At 41.5% G+C, this 25171-nt stretch overlaps 1 protein-coding gene across 1 annotated transcript; it reads right to left on the bottom strand.

Moving 5' to 3' along the window:
* Window positions 1–1832: 1832 nt before the first annotated feature.
* On the bottom strand, window positions 1833–21345 carry ca6 (carbonic anhydrase VI). The gene is made up of 11 exons (XM_065020951.1): window positions 21173–21345; window positions 19974–20153; window positions 19635–19783; window positions 16224–16319; window positions 12636–12702; window positions 10871–11028; window positions 8443–8569; window positions 7130–7213; window positions 7012–7044; window positions 3486–3691; window positions 1833–2723 (listed from the first exon to the last, which is right to left on the bottom strand). The coding sequence occupies exons 1-11, from the start codon at window positions 21255–21257 to the stop codon at window positions 2310–2312; spliced, it is 1599 nt and encodes a 532-aa protein (XP_064877023.1). The 5' UTR covers window positions 21258–21345; the 3' UTR covers window positions 1833–2309.
* Between the last annotated feature and the right edge of the window lie 3826 nt (window positions 21346–25171).

Raw genomic sequence — 25171 nt, 5'->3', positions numbered from 1 at the left:
TCTAGTTCCGACAATGCAGTAATAACCAACGAGTAATCTAACCTAACAATTCCACAACAACTACCTTATACACACAAGTGTAAAGGGATGAAGAATATGTACATAAAGATATATGAATGAGTGATGGTACAGAACGGCATAGGCAAGATGCAGTAGATGGTACCGAGTACAGTATATACATATGAGATGAGTAATGTAGGGTATGTAAACATAAAAGTGGCATAGTTTAAAGTGGCTAGTGATACATGTATTACATAAAGATGGCAAGATGCAGTAGATGATATAGAGTACAGTATATACATATGAGATGAGTAATGTAGGGTATGTAAACATTAAAGTTTGGAACATCTGTGCATCACAACAGGAACATTAAGGTTTGGGTTTTGATTTGACAATGTCCATTTACCCACTAACATGTGGTGAACAGCTGCGGTGATTTCTCTCTATCCAATAGCATAGACAGTGAGACAGACCTGCCCAGCAGCTCCGTACTTTGTTTACATAAGAAAACATGTCACACATTTGTTTTACTTGAGAAATACTGTACCAAACACCCTCGTTAGATGTCAAATTGCGCAAATAAAACAAGAAATCTGTAATATGTTTTAAAGTTTTGCCGAGGATCTTTTAGTTGCGCAATTTTGTTAGTGGGTAAATGGACATTGTCAAATCAAAAACCCAAACCTTAATGTTCCTGTTGTGATGCACAGATGTTCCAAACCTTAATGTTCCTATTGTGATGCACAGATGTTCCAAACCTTAATGTTCCTGTTGTGATGCACAGATGTTCCAAACCTTAATGTTCCTGTTGTGATGCACAGATGTTCCAAACCTTAATGTTCCTGTTGTGATGCACAGATGTTCCAAACCTTAATGTTCACTATTGTGATGCACAGATGTTCCAAACTCCATTTTAGACGAGACTGACTTTATGACCAAAATGATCCTGTTTACACTTTGTAGTAAATTTTGACATTGGAATAACTGTCTGACTCAAATCAATGCCACGTAGGCCTGTTACCCAGAAGTTATTTGGTATTGACATAATAACGTCTGCATAATTTAATAAATACAGATTACACCAAGAAGTCACAGTCCAGTTATCTTAGTTTCACTCTGAAGATTTTGAGGAAGTGAAATAGGCTTCCTACGGTATCTCATGGGGGACAAACATAATTAAGCAAACGCGGAATCGGACAGGAAACACACCTCTAAGACTATAAAGTAGTGCACTGGGCCCTTTATGAATCCTTATTTAGCAGACCGATAGTCTGTAGCGCGGGCAAAAACACCTGAAAACACCCCCTCCCCTGTACGTACCTTACTGTATTGCTTTTTAGCAACAAAAAAAACTATTTCTCAAGGAAGAATTTTGCTAAGATTGTCTGGGAGGGGTCTGAGTGGGGGGGGAAAATTAAAACTAGCTGTTATTGGCAGACAGGTTTGGAACTCGCTTTATTATTGGTCTATTAACCAATGTGACATCACCAGGCAAGCCGAAACTCACGCCCATATGCAAACAAGCTGATTAGAAGGTACTGTAAAGATTATATTTTCAACCAGTAACTATCAGGAAATAACACTGATAAAAACATTGTTTATTTTTTATATTTTTTATTACATTTTTTAAAATCAAGAAACACAGTGTTTCATCAGCTGTTGTACAATATGATACAGACCACAGGGAGTAAAACAGAAGTTTGACTGTACTGGGCCTTTAAATGTTTTGTTTCTATGGCGATATGTCTGTGTCTGTTTTATAGTTCACTGGCTCTGCAGCCTGTCTAACAATGCAAGGCTGTTATAGTGGATGAAATAGACATACAAGATGCTTTAATATAGAACTTTATTGAGGAAACAGATATGAATTACGATAGATGGCTGATGCTCTGAGCCCACACGGACGTTCAGAGATCTTCTGTGCTTTACTTCACTTAATAAACAATAAACATTGTCATTACTAAACCTGATACCCATGTCTCAAACAGATGACTTATCCTTCACACCCAATAGTCATCAGCAGTAAAGGATAGATTTGATATATTGACTGGACATAATAACAGACCAAACAGAACTACATTGTGTTGATAGTGGGAATCCTCTGCTCTGTGAGAAACAGGGTCCTGTTCAGTAGAGACAAAACGTTTTGAAACGGCACGGAACACGGTGGTACTGCACTTCCTGAACTTGTCCAATAAGAACTATGATTTAAAAAAACAAACATTTTATTTCCGTTGCAAAATGTTTTGTTACGTTGTGCCCTACTGAACACCACCCAGGCTTCCCTGTGCTTCAGCTGTCCCCTCACCTCAGGGACACCTGTAGTCTGTCTCCAGCTGCACCCCCCCATAGAGACTCATAGGAGTGACCCCCCAGCTGAGCACGTTCCCCCTGGGAGAGGTGGTGTTCTCACAGGACATCTGTTCCCGGATCTCAGCCGAGTTCAAAACGTAGTCCCACACGTTGACATCCGTCATCTGACCCACGAAGGCATCCGTGTCAGAGATCCCCAGGAAGCCGTCCTGGTCCTTCCCCAGGATGAAGACCCCTGCTGGGCTGACTGTGTATCTCCTCCGGAGGTACTGCTCCTCCCCCACCAGCCCGTTGATCCACAGCTCAGCCCCCCCAGAGTGGGACGACCAGGTGACACAGTAGTTGACCCAGTCACGGGAGTGGAAGTTGTGGGGCAGGTTGACAAACTCGTTGCCGATCCACAGACCCACCTGGATGGATCACATGAAAAATAGAAATACGACTGCTGATGACTTTTCCATCCCTCCTTCGCTTACTCCACCCCGACTCCCTCCCTCCCTCCCTGACTCCCTCCCTGAATGCCCTCCCTCCCTGACTCCCCTCCCTCCCTGACTCCCTCCCTCCCTGACTCCCTCCCCTCCCTCCATGACTCCCTCCCTCCATAATTCCCTCCCTCCCTGACTCCCTCCCTGACTGCCCTCCCTCCCTGACTCCCCTCTCTCCCTGACTCCCTCCCTGACTCCCTCCCCTCCCTCCATGACTGCCTCCCTGACTCCCCTCCCTCCCTGACTCCCTCCCTCCCTCCCTCCATAACTCCCTCCACTCGCCTCCCACACTGACTCCCTCCATGACTCCTCCCTGACTCCCTCCCTCCCTGACTCCCTCCCTCCCCTCCTTCCATAACTCCCTCCACTCGCCTCCCACACTGACTCCCTCCATGACTCCCTCCCCCGTTCTCCATAACTCCATCCCCTCGCCTCCCACACTGACTCCATCCCTGACTCCCTCCCCTCCCTCCCTCCTTCCCTGACTCCCTCCCCTCCCTCCCTGACTCCTCCCTGACTCCCTCCCCTTCCTCCATGACTCCCTCCCTGACTCCCCTCCCTCCCTGACTCCCTCCCCTCCCTCCATGACTCCCTCCCTGACTCCCCTCCCTCCCTGACTCCCTCCCCTCCCTCCATAACTCCCTCCCCTCGCCTCCCACACTGACTCCCTCCATGACTCCCACTCACCTCATATCCCATGGTGATCATCAGTTCGTTGTCGTTGCCCTGGCTGGAGTATGACAGGACAGTGTGTATCTCTCCAGGGCGCGTCTTCAGGTGCATGCAGGCGGTGAAGGAGTCCAGGTCCATGGAGTGAGCCAGGTGGGCCCGGGCATAGCTCTCGGTGTTCCTCTCTGGGAAGTGGAGCACCAGGGGAGACATCACTCGGGGCTCTATGGGGGACAGGAGTGATACGGTTAACATCTGACACAGAAGAAGGAATGATACATATCTACTGCATCACACAACAACTCTCTAAATATAAGTACCCTAAATATAAGTACCCTAAATATAAGTACCCTAAATATAAGTCCTGTAAATATAAGTACCCTAAATATAAGTACTGTAAATAGAAGTTATCCACATAGAAATAGTATAAATATAAGTACCCTAAATATAAGTACCCTAAATATAAGTCCTGTAAATATAAGTACCCTAAATATAAGTACTGTAAATATAAGTTCTCCACATTGAAATAGTATAAATATAAGTACTCTAAAGCGAAGTACTGTAAATAGAATTACTCTAAATAGATCATAAAAGAGCAACTTCGTGTAAAATGTTCCACTATACATTACATATACCTGTAGTTGTGTTCTAACTACTATTGTAACTACTAGTGTGACTACTAATGTGACTACTATTGTATTTACTATTGTGACTACTATTGTATTTACTATTGTAACTACTATTGTATTTACTATTGTGACTACTATTGTGACTACTATTGTGACTACTATTGTAACTACTATTGTATTTACTAGTGTGAATACTATTGTGACTACTATTGTAACTACTATTGTATTTACTATTATGACTACTATTGTGACTACTATTGTAACTACTATTGTGACTACTATTGTAACTACTATTGTATTTACTATTGTAACTACTATTGTAACTACTATTGTAACTACTAGTGTAACTACTATTGTATTTACTATTGTGACTACTATTGTATTTACTATTGTGACTACTATTGTGACTACTATTGTAACTACTATTGTATTTACTATTGTGACTACTATTGTGACTACTATTGTGACTACTATTGTAACTACTATTGTAACTACTAGTGTAACTACTATTGTATTTACTATTGTGACTACTATTGTGACTACTATTGTGACTACTATTGTAACTACTATTGTATTTACTATTGTGACTACTATTGTGACTACTAGTGTGAATACTATTGTAACTACTATTGTAACTACTATTGTATTTACTATTGTGACTACTATTGTGACTACTATTGTAACTACTATTGTATTTACTATTGTGACTACTATTGTGACTACTATTGTAACTACTATTGTATTTACTATTGTGACTACTATTGTGACTACTAGTGTGAATACTATTGTGACTACTATTGTAACTACTATTGTATTTACTATTGTGACTACTATTGTGACTACTATTGTATTTACTATTGTAACTACTATTGTATTTACTATTGTGACTACTATTGTGACTACTATTGTAACTACTATTGTATTTACTATTGTGAATACTATTGTGACTACTATTGTAACTACTATTGTATTTACTATTGTGACTACTATTGTGACTACTATTGTAACTACTATTGTATTTACTATTATGACTACTATTGTGACTACTATTGTAACTACTAGTGTAACTACTATTGTATTTACTATTGTGACTACTATTGTATTTACTATTGTAACTACTATTGTAACTACTATTGTATTTACTATTGTAACTACTATTGTAACTACTATTGTAACTACTATTGTATTTACTATTGTAACTACTATTGTATTTACTATTGTAACTACTAGTGTAACTACTATTGTATTTACTATTGTAACTACTATTGTATTTACTATTGTAACTACTATTGTATTTACTATTGTAACTACTATTGTAACTACTATTGTATTTACTATTGTAACTACTATTGTAACTACTATTGTAACTACTATTGTATTTACTATTGTAACTACTATTGTAACTACTATTGTAACTACTAGTGTAACTACTATTGTATTTACTATTGTGACTACTATTGTATTTATTATTGTGACTACTATTGTGACTACTATTGTAACTACTATTGTATTTACTATTGTGACTACTATTGTGACTACTATTGTATTTACTATTGTGACTACTATTGTGACTACTATTGTGACTACTATTGTAACTACTATTGTATTTACTATTGTGACTACTATTGTGACTACTAGTGTGAATACTATTGTGACTACTATTGTAACTACTATTGTATTTACTATTGTGACTACTATTGTGACTACTATTGTATTTACTATTGTAACTACTATTGTATTTACTATTGTGACTACTATTGTGACTACTATTGTAACTACTATTGTATTTACTATTGTGACTACTATTGTGACTACTATTGTAACTACTATTGTATTTACTAGTGTGACTACTATTGTGACTACTATTGTGACTACTATTGTGACTACTATTGTGACTACTATTGTATTTACTAGTGTGACTACTATTGTGACTACTATTGTGACTACTATTGTGACTACTATTGTAACTACTATTGTATTTACTAGTGTGAATACTATTGTAACTACTATTGTAACTACTATTGTAACTACTATAATACTAATTTAGTCCTACCAGAGGCTATTTGATCCTAATTTAGTCCTACCAGAGGCTATTTGATCCTAATTTAGTCCTACCAGAGGCTATTTTATCCTAATTTAGTCCTACCAGAGGCTATTTGATCCTAATTTAGTCCTACCAGAGGCTATTTGATCCTAATTTAGTCCTACCAGAGGCTATTTGATCCTAATTTAGTCCTACCAGAGGCTATTTGATCCTAATTTAGTCCTACCAGAGGCTATTTGATCCTAATTTAGTCCTACCAGAGGCTATTTGATCCTAATTTTAGTCCTACCAGAGTAGCCTACCATCAAAAACAATAGAGAAAATGAACCCCCCTAATATTTTAACATGGAAATAGCTGTTCTGTCACTGATTGGTGAAGTAGTTTAACAAGCTAAATGTAAAATACTGTTGATTTAACAGGTTTAAAAAAATAAAAGGAACAGAAAGGAAAGCAATAAACCAGTACTTTTTGGGGGTTTGAACCAGTTCAGAACTTTATTTTGTTGTGGTCGGAACAGTGGAGTGAAACCATAAAAAATAGTGTTTCTGTTCAGAACAAAACGATTGGAAAATAATGTTGGTTCCAACCCCTGATTGTAATAACATTGTGATAACATTGTGATAACATTGTAATAACATTGTAATAACATTGTGATAACATTGTGATAACATTGTAATAACATTGTAATAACATTGTAATAACATTGTAATAACATTGTAATAACATTGTGATAACATTGTGATAACATTGTAATAACATTGTGATAACATTGTAATAACATTGTGATAACACGTTGGTGTTATTACACGTAACATATAAGAGCAACCTCGTAGAGTACGATGTACTCCAATACCTAACTACAGTACTCACCTTGTTTGGAAGGCCTTGCATCCCCAATTTCACCTACATTAACAAAAACACAGAGTCAGTTCACATAAAACCTTCACTCATTGTTATACTTTTAAATGTCAATAAAGATATATCTCACTTGAATGTATGTGTTTTCCAAGAGAAGTAATCAGACCCTCGATCTTCAGAAGCTTTGATTCGATTTCATCTTGGCGACAGAACGCTGAGTGGAGAAAGAGAGAGAAAGTGAGAGAGAGAAAGAGAGAGAGAGAAAGAAAGAGAGGGAGAGGGAAAGAAAGAGATATAGAGAGAAAGAGAGAGTGAGAGAGAGAAAGAGAGAGTGAAAGAGAGAGTGAGAGAGAGTGAGAGGAGAGAGGGAAAGAAAGAGAGATAAAGAGAGAAAGAGAGAGAAAGAAAGAGAGTGAAAGAGAGAGTGAGAGAGAGTGAGAGAGGGAGAGAGGGAAAGAAAGAGATAAAGAGAGAAAGAGAGAGTGAGAGAGTGAAAGAGAGAGAGAGGGAAAGAGAGGGAGAGAGGGAAAGAAAGAGAGATAGAGAGAGAAAGAGAGAGAAAGAAAGAGAGGGAAAGAGAGAAAGAAAGAGAGATAGGGAGAGAGAGAGAGAAAGAAAGAGAGATAGAGAGAGGGGAAGCGAGAGGGGGGAGAGACAGATATAGAGAGAAAGAGGAAGTGGACATGGTCAGGGAAAGTCCTTGAGGCTGATTCCTCTCAGATGGGTTCCATATGTAGAGCACCATAAATCATCTTAAAACATACTGTGAGATGAGCATCATCTTAGAAATCCACTATATTAAAGACATATGTTGAGCATCAATATGAGATATATCTTATCTGTATCTATTTGTCTGTTAAATTGATCCATTCCTTAACATTGATCTCAGTCATTTCATGTCCCAAGGGTTACTCGGGAAAACAGAAAGATCGTAAGAAGAGCAAAGGCACAATTACTGTCTGGCAACACAAGACTATCCATTCCCTAACACACACACACCAGGGCCCGTATACAGATGTAGGATCTCAATTTGATCACTCTTTTGTTGCTGAGGAAATTCAAACTTGTAGTGTATTAAAGTATTTTTAAAGACTTCTAAAGTTTGTAATTTCCAATTTGAAATTTCAGACAAGGGTTTCCCTAACAAAAAATGTATCAAACCCTATAAAAAATGTTCATTAATTATAATAATCAACATAATAATTAACGTATCCTGTTGCTGCAGGATAATTTTCCTGTAGTAGAAAACTGGCTCAAATTAAGATCCTACATCTGTAGATACAGTGGTACCTTTTTCAAACGGAGGCTACAACCATATTAGGACAACGAATTGATCCATTCCCTACCATATACAGCAGGAACAATATCTACATAGATACATAATCATATTGTCCTGTTTAGTTGATCTTCTCAATTCCCTAAGAATAGGTTCTGTCCACGTACTGCCTTTCCCCAGGCGAGGCAGGAAGGAGGACTCGACCACGCGATCGTTGAGCGGCTGGGCCATGCGGTAATCATTCCACAGAGTCTTATTGTCCATGTCCATCAGAGTACTTTCCAACTTTCTGATCTGGATGTGGGGGGAGAGGATAGGAAAGAGAGTTTATGAGTCAATTAATGTTAAGGTTTAATTTACACATCAGCAGTTTTGTGAGACAGCAGGGAGAGCAATCAATGAACTAACCAATCAAGTAATCAATGAATCAATCAATCACAGGGCTGTTTGATCTCCTTTTCATTCACGGCTATAGGTACACATTTCAACAACTAAAAAGTTGAGTAAAATTTCAAAGAAAATTGAAGTTAATTTTACAAATCAGATGGTTTGTGAGAGAGAGAGAGCAGGGTTACCTGGTTGTGAGAGAGGGTGATGGGTATAGTACCTGGTTGTGAGAGAGGGTGATGGGTATAGTACCTGGTTGTGAGAGAGGGTGATGGGTATAGTACCTGGTTGAGAGAGAGGGTGATGGGTAAAGTACCTGGTTGTGAGAGAGGGTGATGGGTAAAGTACCTGGTTGTGAGAGAGGGTGATGGGTATAGTACCTGGTTGTGAGAGAGGGTGATGGGTATAGTACCTGGTTGTGAGAGAGGGTAATGGGTATAGTACCTGGTTGTGAGAGAGGGTGATGGGTATAGTACCTGGTTGTGAGAGAGGGTGATGGGTAAAGTACCTGGTTGTGAGAGAGGGTGATGGGTAAAGTACCTGGTTGTGAGAGAGAGGGTGATGGGTATAGTACCTGGTTGTGAGAGAGGGGGTAATGGGTATAGTACCTGGTTGTGAGAGAGAGGGTGAGAGGGTGATGGGTATAGTACCTGGTTGTGAGAGAGGGTGATGGGTAAAGTACCTGGTTGTGAGAGAGGGTGATGGGTAAAGTACCTGGTTGTGAAAGAGAGCAGGGTTACCTGGTTGTGAGAGAGGGTGATGGGTATAGTACCTGGTTGTGAGAGAGGGTGATGGGTAAAGTACCTGGTTGTGAGAGAGGGTGATGGGTATAGTACCTGGTTGTGAGAGAGAGCAGGGTTACCTGGTTGTGAGAGAGGGTGATGGGTAAAGTACCTGGTTGTGAGAGAGGGTGATGGGTATAGTACCTGGTTGTGAGAGAGGGTGATGGGTAAAGTACCTGGTTGTGAGAGAGGGTGATGGGTAAAGTACCTGGTTGTGAAAGAGAGCAGGGTTACCTGGTTGTGAGAGAGGGTGATGGGTATAGTACCTGGTTGTGAGAGAGGGTGATGGGTAAAGTACCTGGTTGTGAGAGAGGGTGATGGGTATAGTACCTGGTTGTGAGAGAAGGTGATGGGTAAAGTACCTGGTTGTGAGAGAGGGTGATGGGTAAAGTACCTGGTTGTGAGAGAGGGTGATGGGTATAGTACCTGGTTGTGAAAGAGAGCAGGGTTACCTGGTTGTGAGAGAGGGTGATGGGTATAGTACCTGGTTGTGAGAGAGGGTGATGGGTAAAGTACCTGGTTGTGAGAGAGGGTGATGGGTATAGTACCTGGTTGTGAGAGAGAGCAGGGTTACCTGGTTGTGAGAGAGGGTGATGGGTAAAGTACCTGGTTGTGAGAGAGGGTGATGGGTATAGTACCTGGTTGTGAGAGAGGGTGATGGGTAAAGTACCTGGTTGTGAGAGAGGGTGATGGGTAAAGTACCTGGTTGTGAAAGAGAGCAGGGTTACCTGGTTGTGAGAGAGGGTGATGGGTATAGTACCTGGTTGTGAGAGAGGGTGATGGGTAAAGTACCTGGTTGTGAGAGAGGGTGATGGGTATAGTACCTGGTTGTGAGAGAAGGTGATGGGTAAAGTACCTGGTTGTGAGAGAGGGTGATGGGTAAAGTACCTGGTTGTGAGAGAGGGTGATGGGTATAGTACCTGGTTGTGAAAGAGAGCAGGGTTACCTGGTTGTGAGAGAGGGTGATGGGTAAAGTACCTGGTTGTGAGAGAAGGTGATGGGTAAAGTACCTGGTTGTGAGAGAGGGTGATGGGTAAAGTACCTGGTTGTGAGAGAGGTTGATGGGTATAGTACCTGGTTGTGAGAGAGGGTGATGGGTAAAGTACCTGGTTGTGAGAGAGGGTGATGGGTATAGTACCTGGTTGTGAGAGAGGGTGATGGGTAAAGTACCTGGTTGTGAGAGAAGGTGATGGGTAAAGTACCTGGTTGTGAGAGAGGGTGATGGGTAAAGTACCTGGTTGTGAGAGAGGGTGATGGGTATAGTACCTGGTTGTGAGAGAGGGTGATGGGTATAGTACCTGGTTGTGAGAGAGGGTGATGGGTATAGTACCTGGTTGTGAGAGAGGGTGATGGGTATAGTACCTGGTTGTGAGAAAGGGTGATGGGTAAAGTACCTGGTTGTGAGAGAGGGTGATGGATATAGTACCTGGTTGTGAGAGAGGGTGATGGGTGTGTCGAACACTGTCCACAGGATGCTCTCGTAACAGGGAGGGGTGGTAAGAGAGCCTTGGTACCTGAAGAAATGGTTCAGGTTCTCAGGAAGCATGGAGCGCACATCAAGGGTGGATATGTTCATGGACTGGCCTGTACAACAACAATATGTTCAGGGACTGGCCTGTACAACATAAGTATGTTCAGGGACTGGCCTGTACAACATCAATATGTTCAGGGACTGGCCTGTACAACATCAATATGTTCAGGGACTGGCCTGTACAACAACAATATGTTCAGGGACTGGCCTGTACAACATCAATATGTTCAGGGACTGGCCTGTACAACAACAATATGTTCAGGGACTGGCCTGTACAACAACAATATGTTCAGGGACTGGCCTGTACAACAACAATATGTTCAGGGACTGGCCTGTACAACAACAATATGTTCAGGGACTGGCCTGTACAACAACAATATGTTCAGGGACTGGCCTGTACAACAACAATATGTTCAGGGACTGGCCTGTACAACATCAATATGTTCAGGGACTGGCCTGTACAACAACAATATGTTCAGGGACTGGCCTGTACAACAACAATATGTTCAGGGACTGGCCTGTACAACACCAATATGTTCAGGGACTGGCCTGTACAACATCAATATGTTCAGGGACTGGCCTGTACAACAACAATATGTTCAGGGACTGGCCTGTACAACATCAATATGTTCAGGGACTGGCCTGTACAACAACAATATGTTCAGGGACTGGCCTGTACAACATCAATATGTTCAGGGACTGGCCTGTACAACATCAATATGTTCAGGGACTGGCCTGTACAACATCAATATGTTCAGGGACTGGCCTGTACAACATCAATATGTTCAGGGACTGGCCTGTACAACAACAATATGTTCAGGGACTGGCCTGTACAACATCAATATGTTCAGGGACTGGCCTGTACAACAACAATATGTTCAGGGACTGGCCTGTACAACATCAATATGTTCAGGGACTGGCCTGTACAACATCAATATGTTCAGGGACTGGCCTGTACAACAACAATATGTTCAGGGACTGGCCTGTACAACAACAATATGTTCAGGGACTGGCCTGTACAACATCAATATGTTCAGGGACTGGCCTGTACAACAACAATATGTTCAGGGACTGGCCTGTACAACATCAATATGTTCAGGGACTGGCCTGTACAACATCAATATGTTCAGGGACTGGCCTGTACAACAACAATATGTTCAGGGACTGGCCTGTACAACATCAATATGTTCAGGGACTGGCCTGTACAACAACACAACAGGTGAAAACAGAAACTGAGCACCAGTAATACTGATATTAATGTAGATAGATTCAGTAATACTGATATTAATGTAGATAGATTCAGTAATACTGTTATTAATGTAGATAGATTCAGTAATACTGTTATTATTGTAGATAGATTCAGTAATACTGATATTAATGTAGATAGATTCACTAATACTGATATTAATGTAGATAGATTCAGTAATACTGTTATTAATGTAGATAGATTCAGTAATACTGTTATTATTGTAGATAGATTCACTAATACTGATATTAATGTAGATAGATTCACTAATACTGTTATTATTGTAGATAGATTCACTAATACTGATATTATTGTAGATAGATTCAGTAATACTGATATTAATGTAGATAGATTCAGTAATACTGTTATTAATGTAGATAGATTCAGTAATATTCCAAAGAAAACCCAAATCACCTGCGTACTTGACTTTTCCCAGGTTGCTGATGAAATCGCTGTAGTAGGTGTTCTCAAAATGTCCGTCCTGTAACGGACAAAAACACAATCAAACCTACGAACAGGTAAGTGATGGATTCTGTATTCCTAGGCTACATGGTCTCCTTGCCAAAATGAGGCAAAAACAACCACACTGGCTAAAAGAAGAAACCCGGCCTGACTGCAACTAGACAACAACGAGAGAATGAGTTAGGTTGTTGATGAAATCGCCGGTAGTAGGTGTTCTCAAAAATGTCCATCAAACTAACTGGCAAAAGGTTTTATATGAAATAAAATGTCAAATAAAATGTTTTGTTTTTTTGTCACGTGCTTCGTAAACAACAGGTGTAGATTAACAGTGAAATGCTTAGTGATGGGCCCTTCCCAACAATGAGGAGAGAGGAAAAAAGCAAGAAAGAGTAGAAGATTTTTAAATAATAACATGAAGAATAAATAGGAAAATAATTACACAAGGATAAATACACAATGAGAAATGATAACTTGGCTATCTACAATAAATACACAATGAGAAATGATAACTTGTCTATATACAATAAATACACAATGAGAAATGATAACTTGGCTATATACACGGGGTACCAGTACTGAGTCTATGTGCAGGGATAGGAGGTCATTGAGGTAGATATGTACATATAGCTAGGGATGAAGTGACTAGGTAACAGGATATATAATAAACAGTAGCAGTGTATGTGAGTCAACTATTTAGCAGTCTTATGGATTGTGGGTCGAAGCTGTTTTAGGGTCCTGTTGGTTCCAGACTTGGTGCATCATTACCGGTTGCCGTGCGGTAGCAGAGAGAACAGCCTATGACTTGAATGGCCGGAGTCTTTGACAATTTTTAAGGCCTTCCACTGACACCGCCTGGTATAGAGGTCCTGGATGGTAGGGAGCTCTGTACCACTGACGTACCGGGCCATACGTACTACCCTCTGTAGCGCCTTGCGGTCGGGTGCCAAGCACTTGCTATACCAAGCGGTGATGCAGCCAGTCAAGATGCTCTCAGTGGTGCAGCTGTAGAACTTTTTCAAAGATCAGAGGGCCCATGCCAAATCGTTTCAGCCTGCTGAGGGGGAAGAGGCATTGTCATGTCCTCTTCATGCCTGTGTTGGTCTGTGGACCACGATAGTTCCTCAGTAACGTGGTCACAGAGGAACTTGAAGCTCTCGACCTGCTCCACAACAGCCCTGTAGATGTGGATGAGGGTGTACTCAGCCCTCCATTTCCTGTAGTCCACAATCAGCTCTTCTGTCTTGCTGACGTTGAGGGATAGATTGGTATCCTGGCACCATACTGCCAGGTCTCTGACTTTCTCCCTGTAGGCTGCTTCATCCTTGTCGGTGATCAGGCAAAACCCTGTCATGTTGTCTGCAAACTTAATGATGGTGTTGTGCGTGGCCACGCATTCATTATGGAAGAACAGAACTGGCAAAACAACCACACGTTGGCTGAAACAGAAACAGGCTGGAAACATGACTACAGGAGAGATAAACAGACTGGCAACATGACTACAGGAGAGGTAGACTGGCAACATGACTACAGGAGAGATAAACAGACTGGCAACATGACTACAGGAGAGATAAACAGACTGGCAACATGACTACAGGAGAGATAGACTGGCAACATGACTACAGGAGAGATTAACAGACTGGCAACATGACTACAGGAGAGATAAACAGACTGGCAACATGACTACAGGAGAGATAAACAGACTGTCAACATGACTACAGGAGAGATAAACAGACTGGCAACATGACTACAGGAGAGATAAACAGACTGGCAACATGACTACAGGAGAGGTAGACTGGCAACATGACTACAGGAGAGATAAACAGACTGGCAACATGACTACAGGAGAGATAAACAGACTGGCAACATGACTACAGGAGAGATAAAACAGACTGGCAACATGACTACAGGAGAGAAACAGACTGGCAACATGACTACAGGAGAGATAAACAGACTGATTACAGGAGAGATAAACAGACTGGCAACATGACTACAGGAGAGATAAACAGACTGGCAACATGACTACAGGAGAGATAAACAGACTGATTACAGGAGAGATAAACAGACTGGCACCATGACTACAGGAGAGATAAACAGACTGGCAACATGACTACAGGAGAGGTAGGCTGGCAACATGACTACAGGAGAGATAAACAGACTGGCAACATGACTACAGGAGAGATTAACAGACTGTCAACATGACTACAGGAGAGATAAACAGACTGGCAACATGACTACAGGAGAGATAAACAGACTGGCAACATGACTACAGGAGAGATAAACAGACTGGCAACATGACTACAGGAGAGATAAACAGACTGGCAACATGACTACAGGAGAGATAGACTGGCAACATGACTACAGGAGAGGTAGGCTGGCAACATGACTACAGGAGAGATAAACAGACTGGCAACATGACTACAGAAGAGATAAACAGACTGGCAACATGACTACAGGAGAGATAAACAGACTGGCAATATGACTATAGGAGAGATAAACAGACTGGCAACATGACTACAGGAGAGATAAACAGACTGGCAACATGACTACAGGAGAGATAAACAGACTGGCAACATGACTACAGGAGAGATAGACTGGCAACATGACGACCGCAGGTGAGAACCTAGAGGTGATAGACATGTCCAGCTGTGTTTCATCCCTGTGTGTGAGACTGTAACAATGACAGTTGGCTGTGGAGAAATAGGCACATCAGCAGTGGCTGGGGTCGGCCTGGTCTAGCGGATTACTGCTGTTGCTTGCAGCACATATTTCCTACTTGTCAGTACACTCCCATGTTTGTCTCTTCACATTCCATATATCTCTCATCACCTCTCTTTAACCTCTAAATGAAAAATGAAAAATATGAAATATACTCTCCTAAATGTTTTAAAAATAAAATAAAAAGGCATAAAGGAGAGCTAGGGGTGGGAGAAAACTCCAGCTGTATGTGTGACTAGAACATTGTCTCAGTAAGCAGGACTACCAGTACTAGGGCAATAGAACACCGGCACACACACACCAGCTACACAGCTGCAGTCCATTAGGTAGCTGGGGAGGATGCCTGTGCCCTGTGGCAGCGTTGCCTAAGCGATGACCTCTAACCCACAGCAAAGTGTTGGAACTGACTGGCTAGCTGGCTGGCTGCCTGACTGGCTGAATTAATGGCTAACTGACTGGCTGACTGGCTGGTTGATGGTTTGACTGGCTGACTGGTTGGCTGGCTGAATTAATGACTGGGTGACTGGCTGGCTGGCTGCCACTTGTTCCTATCTCTAGAAGCCAACTTTCCCTCTGTGGGCCTAACAGCACGCAATCGCCCAATCAATGGGCCCATTAACTGCGCAGGCAGGATGTCCGATACTATTATACTATCAAATGTTATGACAGGGGGCACCGGGCCAGGAGGCACCGGGCCAGGAGGAACCAGGCCAGTTACCCACAAAGCTGTTCTATGTGTCATCTGTTCCGAGTTCATATACTGGAATTCACAAGAAGAACGTAAAATAAGAACAGGAAGATGAACAACCTGTCTTCAGATCTCACCTCGTAGAAGAAGGCTAGAACTGCCAGTCCGTCAGGCTTGTCGCTGGCCTCTTGAAAGCTCTTGTACTTATCAGAGTTATAATGGACAACGTGGAGCTGCAAACACAGAGGACAAATTGTAAGTTGAAAGTTACTCCAGTTGTCAAACACCAGGTTGGAAGTAATTTAATTTGTAAACATCCATATGTACAGCGATTCAAACTAATCTGTACTTTATCCAATCAACAACTCAAGAAGATCCACTTGTTATTGTTAGCGGGTGAGAAAGCAGCGCAAGCCTGGCAACATTGGATAACTTTAGTACAGGTCCTATGTTCCTCCATGAACCAAGAGGATAACTTTAGTACAGGCCCTATGTTCCTCCGGGAACCAAGAGGATAACTTTAGTACATAACTTATGTTCCTCCATGAACCAAGAAGATAACTTTAGTACATAACCTATGTTCCTCCGGGAACCAAGAGGATAACTTTAGTACAGGTCCTATGTTCCTCCGGGAACCAAGAGGATAACTTTAGTACAGGTCCTATGTTCCTCCGGGAACCAAGAGGATAACTTTAGTACAGGTCCTATGTTCCTCCAGGAACCAAGAGGATAACTTTAGTACATAACCTAAGTTCCTCCGGGAATCAAGAGGATAACTTTAGTACAGGCCCTATGTTCCTCCGGGAACCAAGAGGATAACTTTAGTACAGGTCCTATGTTCCTCCGGGAACCAAGAGGATAACTTTAGTACAGGTCCTATGTTCCTCCGGGAACCAAGAGGATAACTTTAGTACAGGCCCTATGTTCCTCTGGGAACCAAGAGGATAACTTTAGTACATAACCGAAGTTCCTCCGGGAACCAAGAGGATAACTTTAGTACAGGCCCTATGTTCCTCTGGGAACCAAGAGGATAACTTTAGTACATAACCGAAGTTCCTCCGGGAACCAAGAGGATAACTTTAGTACATAACCTATGTTCCTCCATGAACCAAGAGGATAACTTTAGTACAGGCCCTATGTTCCTCCGGGAACCAAGAGGATAACTTTAGTACAGGCCCTATGTTCCTCCATGAACCAAGAGGATAACTTTAGTACAGGCCCTATGTTCCTCCAGGAACCAAGAGGATAACTTTAGTACAGGCCCTATGTTCCTCCGGGAACCAAGAGGATAACTTTAGTTATGTTACTCCAGGAACCAAGAGGATAACTTTAGTACATAACCTATGTTCCTCCGGGAACCAAGAAGATAACTTTAGTACATAACCTATGTTCCTCCGGGAACCAAGAGGATAACTTTAGTACATAACCTAAGTTCCTCCGGGAACCAAGAGGATAACTTTAGTACAGGCCCTATGTTCCTCCGGGAACCAAGAGGATAACTTTAGTACAGGCCCTATGTTCCTCCATGAACCAAGAGGATAACTTTAGTACAGGTCCTATGTTCCTCCATGAACCAAGAGGATAACTTTAGTACATAACCTAAGTTCCTCCGGGAACCAAGAGGATAACTTTAGTACATAACCGAAGTTCCTCCGGGAACCAAGAGGATAACTTTAGTACATAACCGAAGTTCCTCCAGGAACCAAGAGGATAACTTTAGTACATAACCTATGTTACACCAGGAACCAAGAGGCTAACTCTAGTACAGGCCCTATGTTCCTCCATGAACCAAGAGGATTAAGTAAATAATCCATACAAATAGTCCAGCAGAATATATATTATAGTATATATTACTAGCATATATCTATCTATCAATATATACATCCAGTACCAGTCCAAAGTTTGGACACACCTACTCATTCAAGGGGTTTTCTTTATTTTACTATTTTCTACATTGTAGAATAATATTGAAGACATCAGAACGATTCAATAAAACATATGGAATCATGTAGTAACCAAAAAAGTGTTAAACAAATCTGAATATATTTTATATTTTAGATTCTTCAATGTAGCCACCCTTTGCCTTGATGACAGCTTTGCAAACTCTTGGCATTCTCTCAACCAGCTTCACCTGGAATGCTTTTCCAACAGTCTTGAAGGAGTTCCCTTGTATGCTGAGCACTTGTTGGCTGCTTTTCCCTTCACTCGGCGGTCCAACTCATCCCTAACCATCTCAATTAGGTTGAGGTCGGGTGATTGTGGAGGCCAGGTCATCTGATGCAGTACTCCAGCACAGATTTCCCCCGGTCTAATGTCCATTGCTCGAGTTTCTTGGCCCAAGCGAGTCTCTTCTTCTTACTGGTGTTCTTTAGTTGTGGTTTCTTTGCAGAAATTCGACCACAAAGGCCTGATTCACGCAGTCTCCTCTGAACAGTTGATGTTGAGATGTGTCTGTTACTTGAGCTCTGTGAAGCATTTATTTGGGCTGCTATCTGAGGTGTAGTTAACTCTAATGAACTCATCCTCTGCAGCAGAGGTAACTCTGGGTCTTTCTTTCCTGTGGCGGTCCTCATGAGAACCAGTTTCATCATTGTGCTTGATGTTTTTTTGCGACTGCACTTGAAGAAACTTTCAAAGTTCTTAAAATTTTCCGAATTGACTGTCTGAAAATAATGGACTGTCGTTTCTCTTTGCTTATTTGAGCTGTTCTTGCCATAATATGGACTTGGTCTTTACCAAATAGAGCTATCTTTTGTATACCACCCCTACCTTGTCACAACACAACTGATTGGCTCAAACACATTAAGAAGTACATAAATTCCACAAATGAACTTTTAAGAAGGCACACCTGTTAATTTAAATGCATTCCAGTTGACTACCTCATGAAGCTGGTTGAGAGAATGCCAAGAGTGTGCAACGCTGTCATCAAGGAAAATGGTGGCTACTTTGAAGAATCTAAAATATATTTTTATTTGTTGAATTGTTTTGGGGTTACTACATGATTCCATATGTGTTATTTCATAGTTTTGATGTCTTCACTGTTATTGTACAATGTAGAAAATAGTAAAAATAAAGAAAAGCCCTTGAATGAGTAGGTTTGTCTAAACTTTTGACTGGTACTGTATACGTAAATAAATATATATTGAACATTTGCACTGCTGGACTGTTTTATGGATAATAAAATGTAGTATTAACATTCTTCAGAAACTGAAAGTGGGATGTGTTGTTTCAGGGTAGTGCAGCTGGTTCAGCCTACAATATTTACACAGCAATTCAGCTCCCAACTGCGAATGACCTTGAACATCAATATCAAATCAAATAATATTTGAATAAATTTGCCCTGCTAGACTTGTGACCGTTGTATGGCTATAATGGCGATGCACTGTTGAGTTAGAGGTAGCCTGGTCTCAGAACTGTTTGTGCTATCAGGTCAACTCCTTTTGATGTTGCCATGACGAGGAGTGGCAATGAGTGTCATGATGGTACAAAGGCTGCTGTTATGGCCTTAGTTCCACTATGGTCAAGTCAAGCCTGTAACCCTAGCGTACCTCTGCCATGTATCTGATGCCATCCAGGGTGTGCTCTGCCCCGCTCTCCTCCAGGTCCCAGCCACCCCAGTGGAGGTGCATCTGGACGGCCGTGTAGCCTCCGGGAAGACCCTTGGTAATCACCATGCTGGGAGGGAGGACGATTTCAACTGTCCACAACACAACAAGACATTTTAATATTTACAATAATATTAAAGTATATGCCATTTAATTAATTAATTAATAAATATTTGCCATTTAATTCATTAACAAATAAATATATGCCATTTAATTAATTAACAAATAAATATATGCCATTTAATTAATTAATTAATAAATATCCCACACTACTTTTTTTACCTGAGTGTCCGTTGTTTTTCATGAGGAAGTTACCCTTCTGAGCATCATATCCAGTGAGTTCGAGCTGCAGCATGCGGGGGTTGTGACGCACACTCCTCCGTTGGATATCGATCGGGGACTGTCTGCGGCCGCTACACGCGGGATACTCCTCCGCCCAGTGCACCTGGTCCAGGGCCCCTTCTGAAGAAGGAGAAACAGAACGGATGGATGGATGATAACGACGACCATGAACAATACAACAATGTGAACTTGGCCCAATGTCTAAAAACTGGCTACCTCAAGCCTCCCAACTATAGTCCCGAGTAGACATTCCCACAGAGGCCAGTTTGTTCACGCAGAGGAGAGAAGGAACCAACGGAACACTACTGTATAAAGTTCCACTGTTTCTCCCTCTACCTTCACAGCACCTTGATGTAACCACAAAACCTCTAAAGCCAAATGTCTGAGTGATGGTTTGTAAGAGAGGTATTACAGTAAACTGTACGTCTGTCACGAACCAAATGGCTGTCTGAAAAGGCTCAGACATTACACACTATGATAACGAACACAAATGGCTGTTTGAAAGGGCTCAGACATTACACACTATGATAACGAACACAAATGATATCGTTCCTAGCTGTAATCATATACGTCTACAGTCTACACTGGGAATCAAATCGTCATGCCACCTGTTTGTCATCGTGAGCAGTAGATCTATATGATTTAAACAGCAATTATAAACTGGGTGGTTCCAGCCCTGAATGTTGATTGGTTGACAGCCGTGGTATATGAGACAGTATACCACCGGTATGACAAAACATTTATTTTTACTGCTTTAATTACATTGGTAACCAGTTTATAATAGCAATAAGGCACCTCGGGGGTCTGTGATATATGGCCAATATACCACGGCTAAGGTCTGTGTCCAGGCACTCCGCGTTACGTCTTGCCTAAGGACAGCCCTTAGCCGTGGTATATTGACCATATACCACACACATTGCAAACTACAACTATTTATATTCATCCTTTTTTCCCAGACTTAAAATATCCTAGAGTTAATAATCTCTACAAATAAGACATGAAAAATAAATGGAAATATCTGAGAATGAGTTCAAGACTTTGTGTTTTTTTTCTGGGGGGTTTGGAGTCCCCCCCCCCCCCCAAAAAAACAAAAACACAATGGAGAACGAAAAGGAAATAGGTCATCAATTAATCCATACCTGTATATGTCCAATGTATTCCATCTATCCCAGCAGAGGCAAAGCTTACCAACATGAAATGAACTAAAAGACTGAAGTACTCCATTTCAATGGAAATCCTCTTGACACACACATACACACGTCCCTCGCTTCTCTCTCCCTCTCTCTCTCTCTCTCTCTCTCTCTCTCTCTCTCTCTCTCTCTCTCTCTCTCTCTCTCTGTCCAACTGAAAAGAGGTATTGAAACGTCTGTGAAACCAACGCCCCAGGCTAACTGCTCTCTGCTGCTCACCACAGTGTTACACAAGAGCACCAACCTCTGGTTGACTATTGATTACTTGAGCTTTTACCAAAATGTTTTACAAAACAAAGTAACAGCACACTTCCCCAATTGTGACTCATTGTATACAAATATTGACGTAGGCTCATGGATCTTTTTGCTTGGGAAGCATGAGAGTTCTATGGAATTAAATGTCATGAGAGTTCTATAGAATGAAATGTCATGAGAGTTCTATGGAATGAAATGTCATGAGAGTTCTATGGAATTAAATGTCATGAGAGTTATATGGAATTAAATGTCATGAGAGTTCTATAGAATGAAATGTCATGAGAGTTCTATGGAATGAAATGTCATGAGAGTTCTATGGAATGAAATGTCATGAGAGTTCTATGGAATGAAATGTCATGAGAGTTCTATGGAATGAAATGTCATGAAATGCTCTTTTTAGTTTTGAATGTTTGTTGCTCCCTCGTTGTCCAGTTGTTTATTCTTGATGTAAATTGTACTTAATGTAAATAATATTGTTTCTTTTAAACTGAGGATTAATTTGGATGCGTCACGACCATCATGATCAAGGGAATGTGGTCCAAGCACATCTGGTTCTTGTTAACGTTTGTTCATAATCTAAACAGACCAGTTCATTTATTTAGCTTATATTATTGATTAAAAGTGTTGAGATAATATTGTAGACACATTTTACATTGATAGAAATAGTTTTATTGTTGTGGTTATAATGGTAATTGTGTCAAGATGTGGGCTTATAGGGAAAATAGGTGGACATGGAACTTTGAACACTAACAGTAAAAATATATATATATTTTTATATTGATCTCTAATCATTTCATACATTTTTGAATATGTAATAAATTCACCTTGAATTTGTAGACAAAATTATGAAATATTTGACAGGTGCTTCACCATGTATTTTGAGAGGAAAAACTTGCCCTTGACGATAATAATGTATTAGAAAATGTTGCTCAATTTCCCACAACATACTTTTTTTCACTGCCTGGCTTAGCGATGAGGAAAGCCAAGCCTGCTATCATCAATTCCACAGAAACATCCTGCAAGTACAGTCATGTTGTCATCTGTCACTATAATGTGTGCCGGAGGGGATGTTACCCTGTCAGAGAGTGGCTGAGTCCATAAATGGCACCCTATTCCCTACTTAGTGCACTACTTTCGACCAGAACCCATAGCAATGTAGTGCACTATATAGGGAATAGGTTGGCATTTGAGACAGAGCAATGAGTCTCCTCTAACAGATGTTTCATGCATTACACCCATCAGCACATTAGAACAACCTTCAGACGGGTCTGAATACAGGCCTAACAGGTATCATTTGCTGGGAGCACCACCTGTTACAACATGCTCCTGACCAGGCCCTACTGCCTGAAAGAAAATCAAATTAACCACAAGCCTCGTGTGTGTGTGTGTGTGTGTGTGTCTGTGTGTGTGTGTGTGTGTGTGTGTGTGTGTGTGTGTGTGTGTGTGTGTGTGTGTGTGTGTGTGTGTGTGTGTGTGTGTGTGTGTGTGTGTGTGTGTGTGTGTGCGTGTGTGTGTGCGTGTGTGCTTTTTTCTTTACTTTCTCTTGTCATCCCTCATGGTATTTACGTTCAGACTCTTTATACATTATACAGTGCATTCAGAAAGTATTCAGACCCCTTGACTTTTGACTAATTTTGTTAAACTACAGCCATATTCTAAAATGTATTAAATCGTCCGTCCCCCCTCATCAATCTACACACAATACCCCATAATGACATCACAATACCCCATAATGACATCACAATACCCCATAATGACATCACAATACCACATAATGACAAAGCAAAAAACAGTTTTTTAGAAATGTTTGAAAATAATTTTAAAAAATCAAATACTGAAATATCACATTTACATTGACCCTTTACTCAGTACTTTGTAGAACGAGCTTTGTCAGTGATTACAGCAGTGAGTCTTCTTGGGTATGACGCTACAAGCTTGGCACACCTGTATTTGGGGAGTTTCTCCCATTCTTCTCTGCAGAGCCTCTCAAGCTCGGTCAAGTTGGATGGGGAGTGTCGCTGCACAGCTATTTTCAGGTCTCTCCAGAGTTGTTTGATCGGGTTCAAGCCCGGGCTCTAGCTGGGTCACTCAAGGACATACTGAGACGTGTCCCAAAGCCACTCCCGTGTTGTCTTGGCTGTGTTTTTAGGGACGTTGTCCTGTTGGAAGGTGAACCTTCGCCCCAGTCTGTGGTCCTGAGCGCTCTGGAGCAGGTTTTCATCAAGGATCTCTCTGTACTTTGCTCCGTTCATCTTTCCCTTGATCCTGACTAGTCTCCCAGTCTCTGCCGCTGAAAAACATCCCAACAGCATGATGCTGCCACAACCATGCTTCACCGTAGGGATGGTGCCAGGTTTCCTCCAGACGTGACGCTTGACATTCAGGCCACAGAGTTCAAACTTAGTTTCATCAGACCAGAGAATCTTGTTTCTAATGGTCTGAGAGTCTTTAGGTGCCTTTTGGTAAACTCCAAGGCCCTTCTCCCCCAATTGCTCAGTTTGGCCAGACGGTCAGCTCTAGGAAGAGTCTTGGTCGTTCCAAACCTCTTCCATTTAAGAATGATGGAGGTCACTATGTTCTTGGGGACCTTCAATGCTGCAGATATTTTTTGGTACCCTTCCCCAGATCTGTGCCTCGACACAACTCTGTCTCGGAGCTCTATGGACAATTACTTTGACCTCATTGCTTGGTTTCTTCTCTGACATGTGGGACCTTATATAGACAGGTGTATGCCTTTCCAAATCATGTCCAATCAATTGAATTTACCACAGGTGGACTCCAATCAAGTTGTAGAAACATCTCAAGGATGATCAATGGAAACAGGATGCACCTGAGCTCAATTTCGAGTTTCATCGCAAAGGGTCTGAACACTTAATAAACTTGCAAACATTTCTAGGAATCTGTTTTCACTTTGTCATTATGGGAAATTGTGTGTAGATTGATGACGGAAAGGAATTATTGAATCCATTTTAGAATAAGGCTGTAACGTAACAAAATGTAGAAAAGGGGAAGGGGTCTGAATACTTTCCGAGTGCACTTTATATACAAAAGTATGTGGACACCCATTCAAGTGAGTGGATTTGGCTATTTCAGCCACACCCATTGCTGACAGGTGTATAAAATCGAGAACAGAGCCATGCAATCTCCATTGACAAATATTGGCAGTAGAATGACCTTACTGAAGAGCTCAGTGACTTTCAATGTGGCACCGTCATAGGATGCCACCTTTCCAACAAGTGAGTTCATCAGGTTCCTGCCCTTCTAGAGCTGCCCGGGAAGTGGTACACCACACAAACTCACAGAACGGGACCACCGAGTGCTGAAGCGCATAAAAATCATCTGTCTTCGGTTGTAACACTCACAACAGATTTCCAAACTGCCCCTGGAAGAACTGTTCGTCAGGAGCGTCATGAAATGGGTTTCCGTGACCGAGCAGCCCGCACACAATGCCTAAGATCACCATGCGCAAGGCCAAGCGTTGCCAGCAGTGGTGTGAAGCTCTCCACCATTGGACTCTGGAGCAGTGGAAACTTGTTCTCTGTAGTGATGAATCATGACTTCACCATTTGGCTGAAATAGCTGAATCCACTCATTTGAAGGCGTGTCCACACACTTCTAAAGTTTGTCATTTCTACTTTGACATTTCAGACTTCATTTTCCCTTAAGAAAAATGTATCAACCCCTACAAAAATG

This window comes from Oncorhynchus nerka, linkage group LG7, assembly GCF_034236695.1.
Source record: "Oncorhynchus nerka isolate Pitt River linkage group LG7, Oner_Uvic_2.0, whole genome shotgun sequence".
NCBI classification, from domain to species: domain Eukaryota; kingdom Metazoa; phylum Chordata; class Actinopteri; order Salmoniformes; family Salmonidae; genus Oncorhynchus; species Oncorhynchus nerka.
This window is presented reverse-complemented; position numbering and strand designations above follow the sequence as displayed.

Excerpts from the sequence above, each read along its gene's own strand:
- ca6 (XM_065020951.1), bottom strand. The coding sequence starts at position 21,257 with ATGGAGTACTTCAGTCTTTTAGTTCATTTCATGTTGGTAAGCTTTGCC. Across the intron at positions 19,784-19,973 it reads GAAAAACAACGGACACTCAG|TTGAAATCGTCCTCCCTCCC; the intron begins GTAAAAAAAGTA and ends TGTTGTGGACAG. Across the intron at positions 7,214-8,442 it reads GCCTCGCCTGGGGAAAGGCA|CGTTCTGTCGCCAAGATGAA; the intron begins GTACGTGGACAG and ends TTCTCCACTCAG.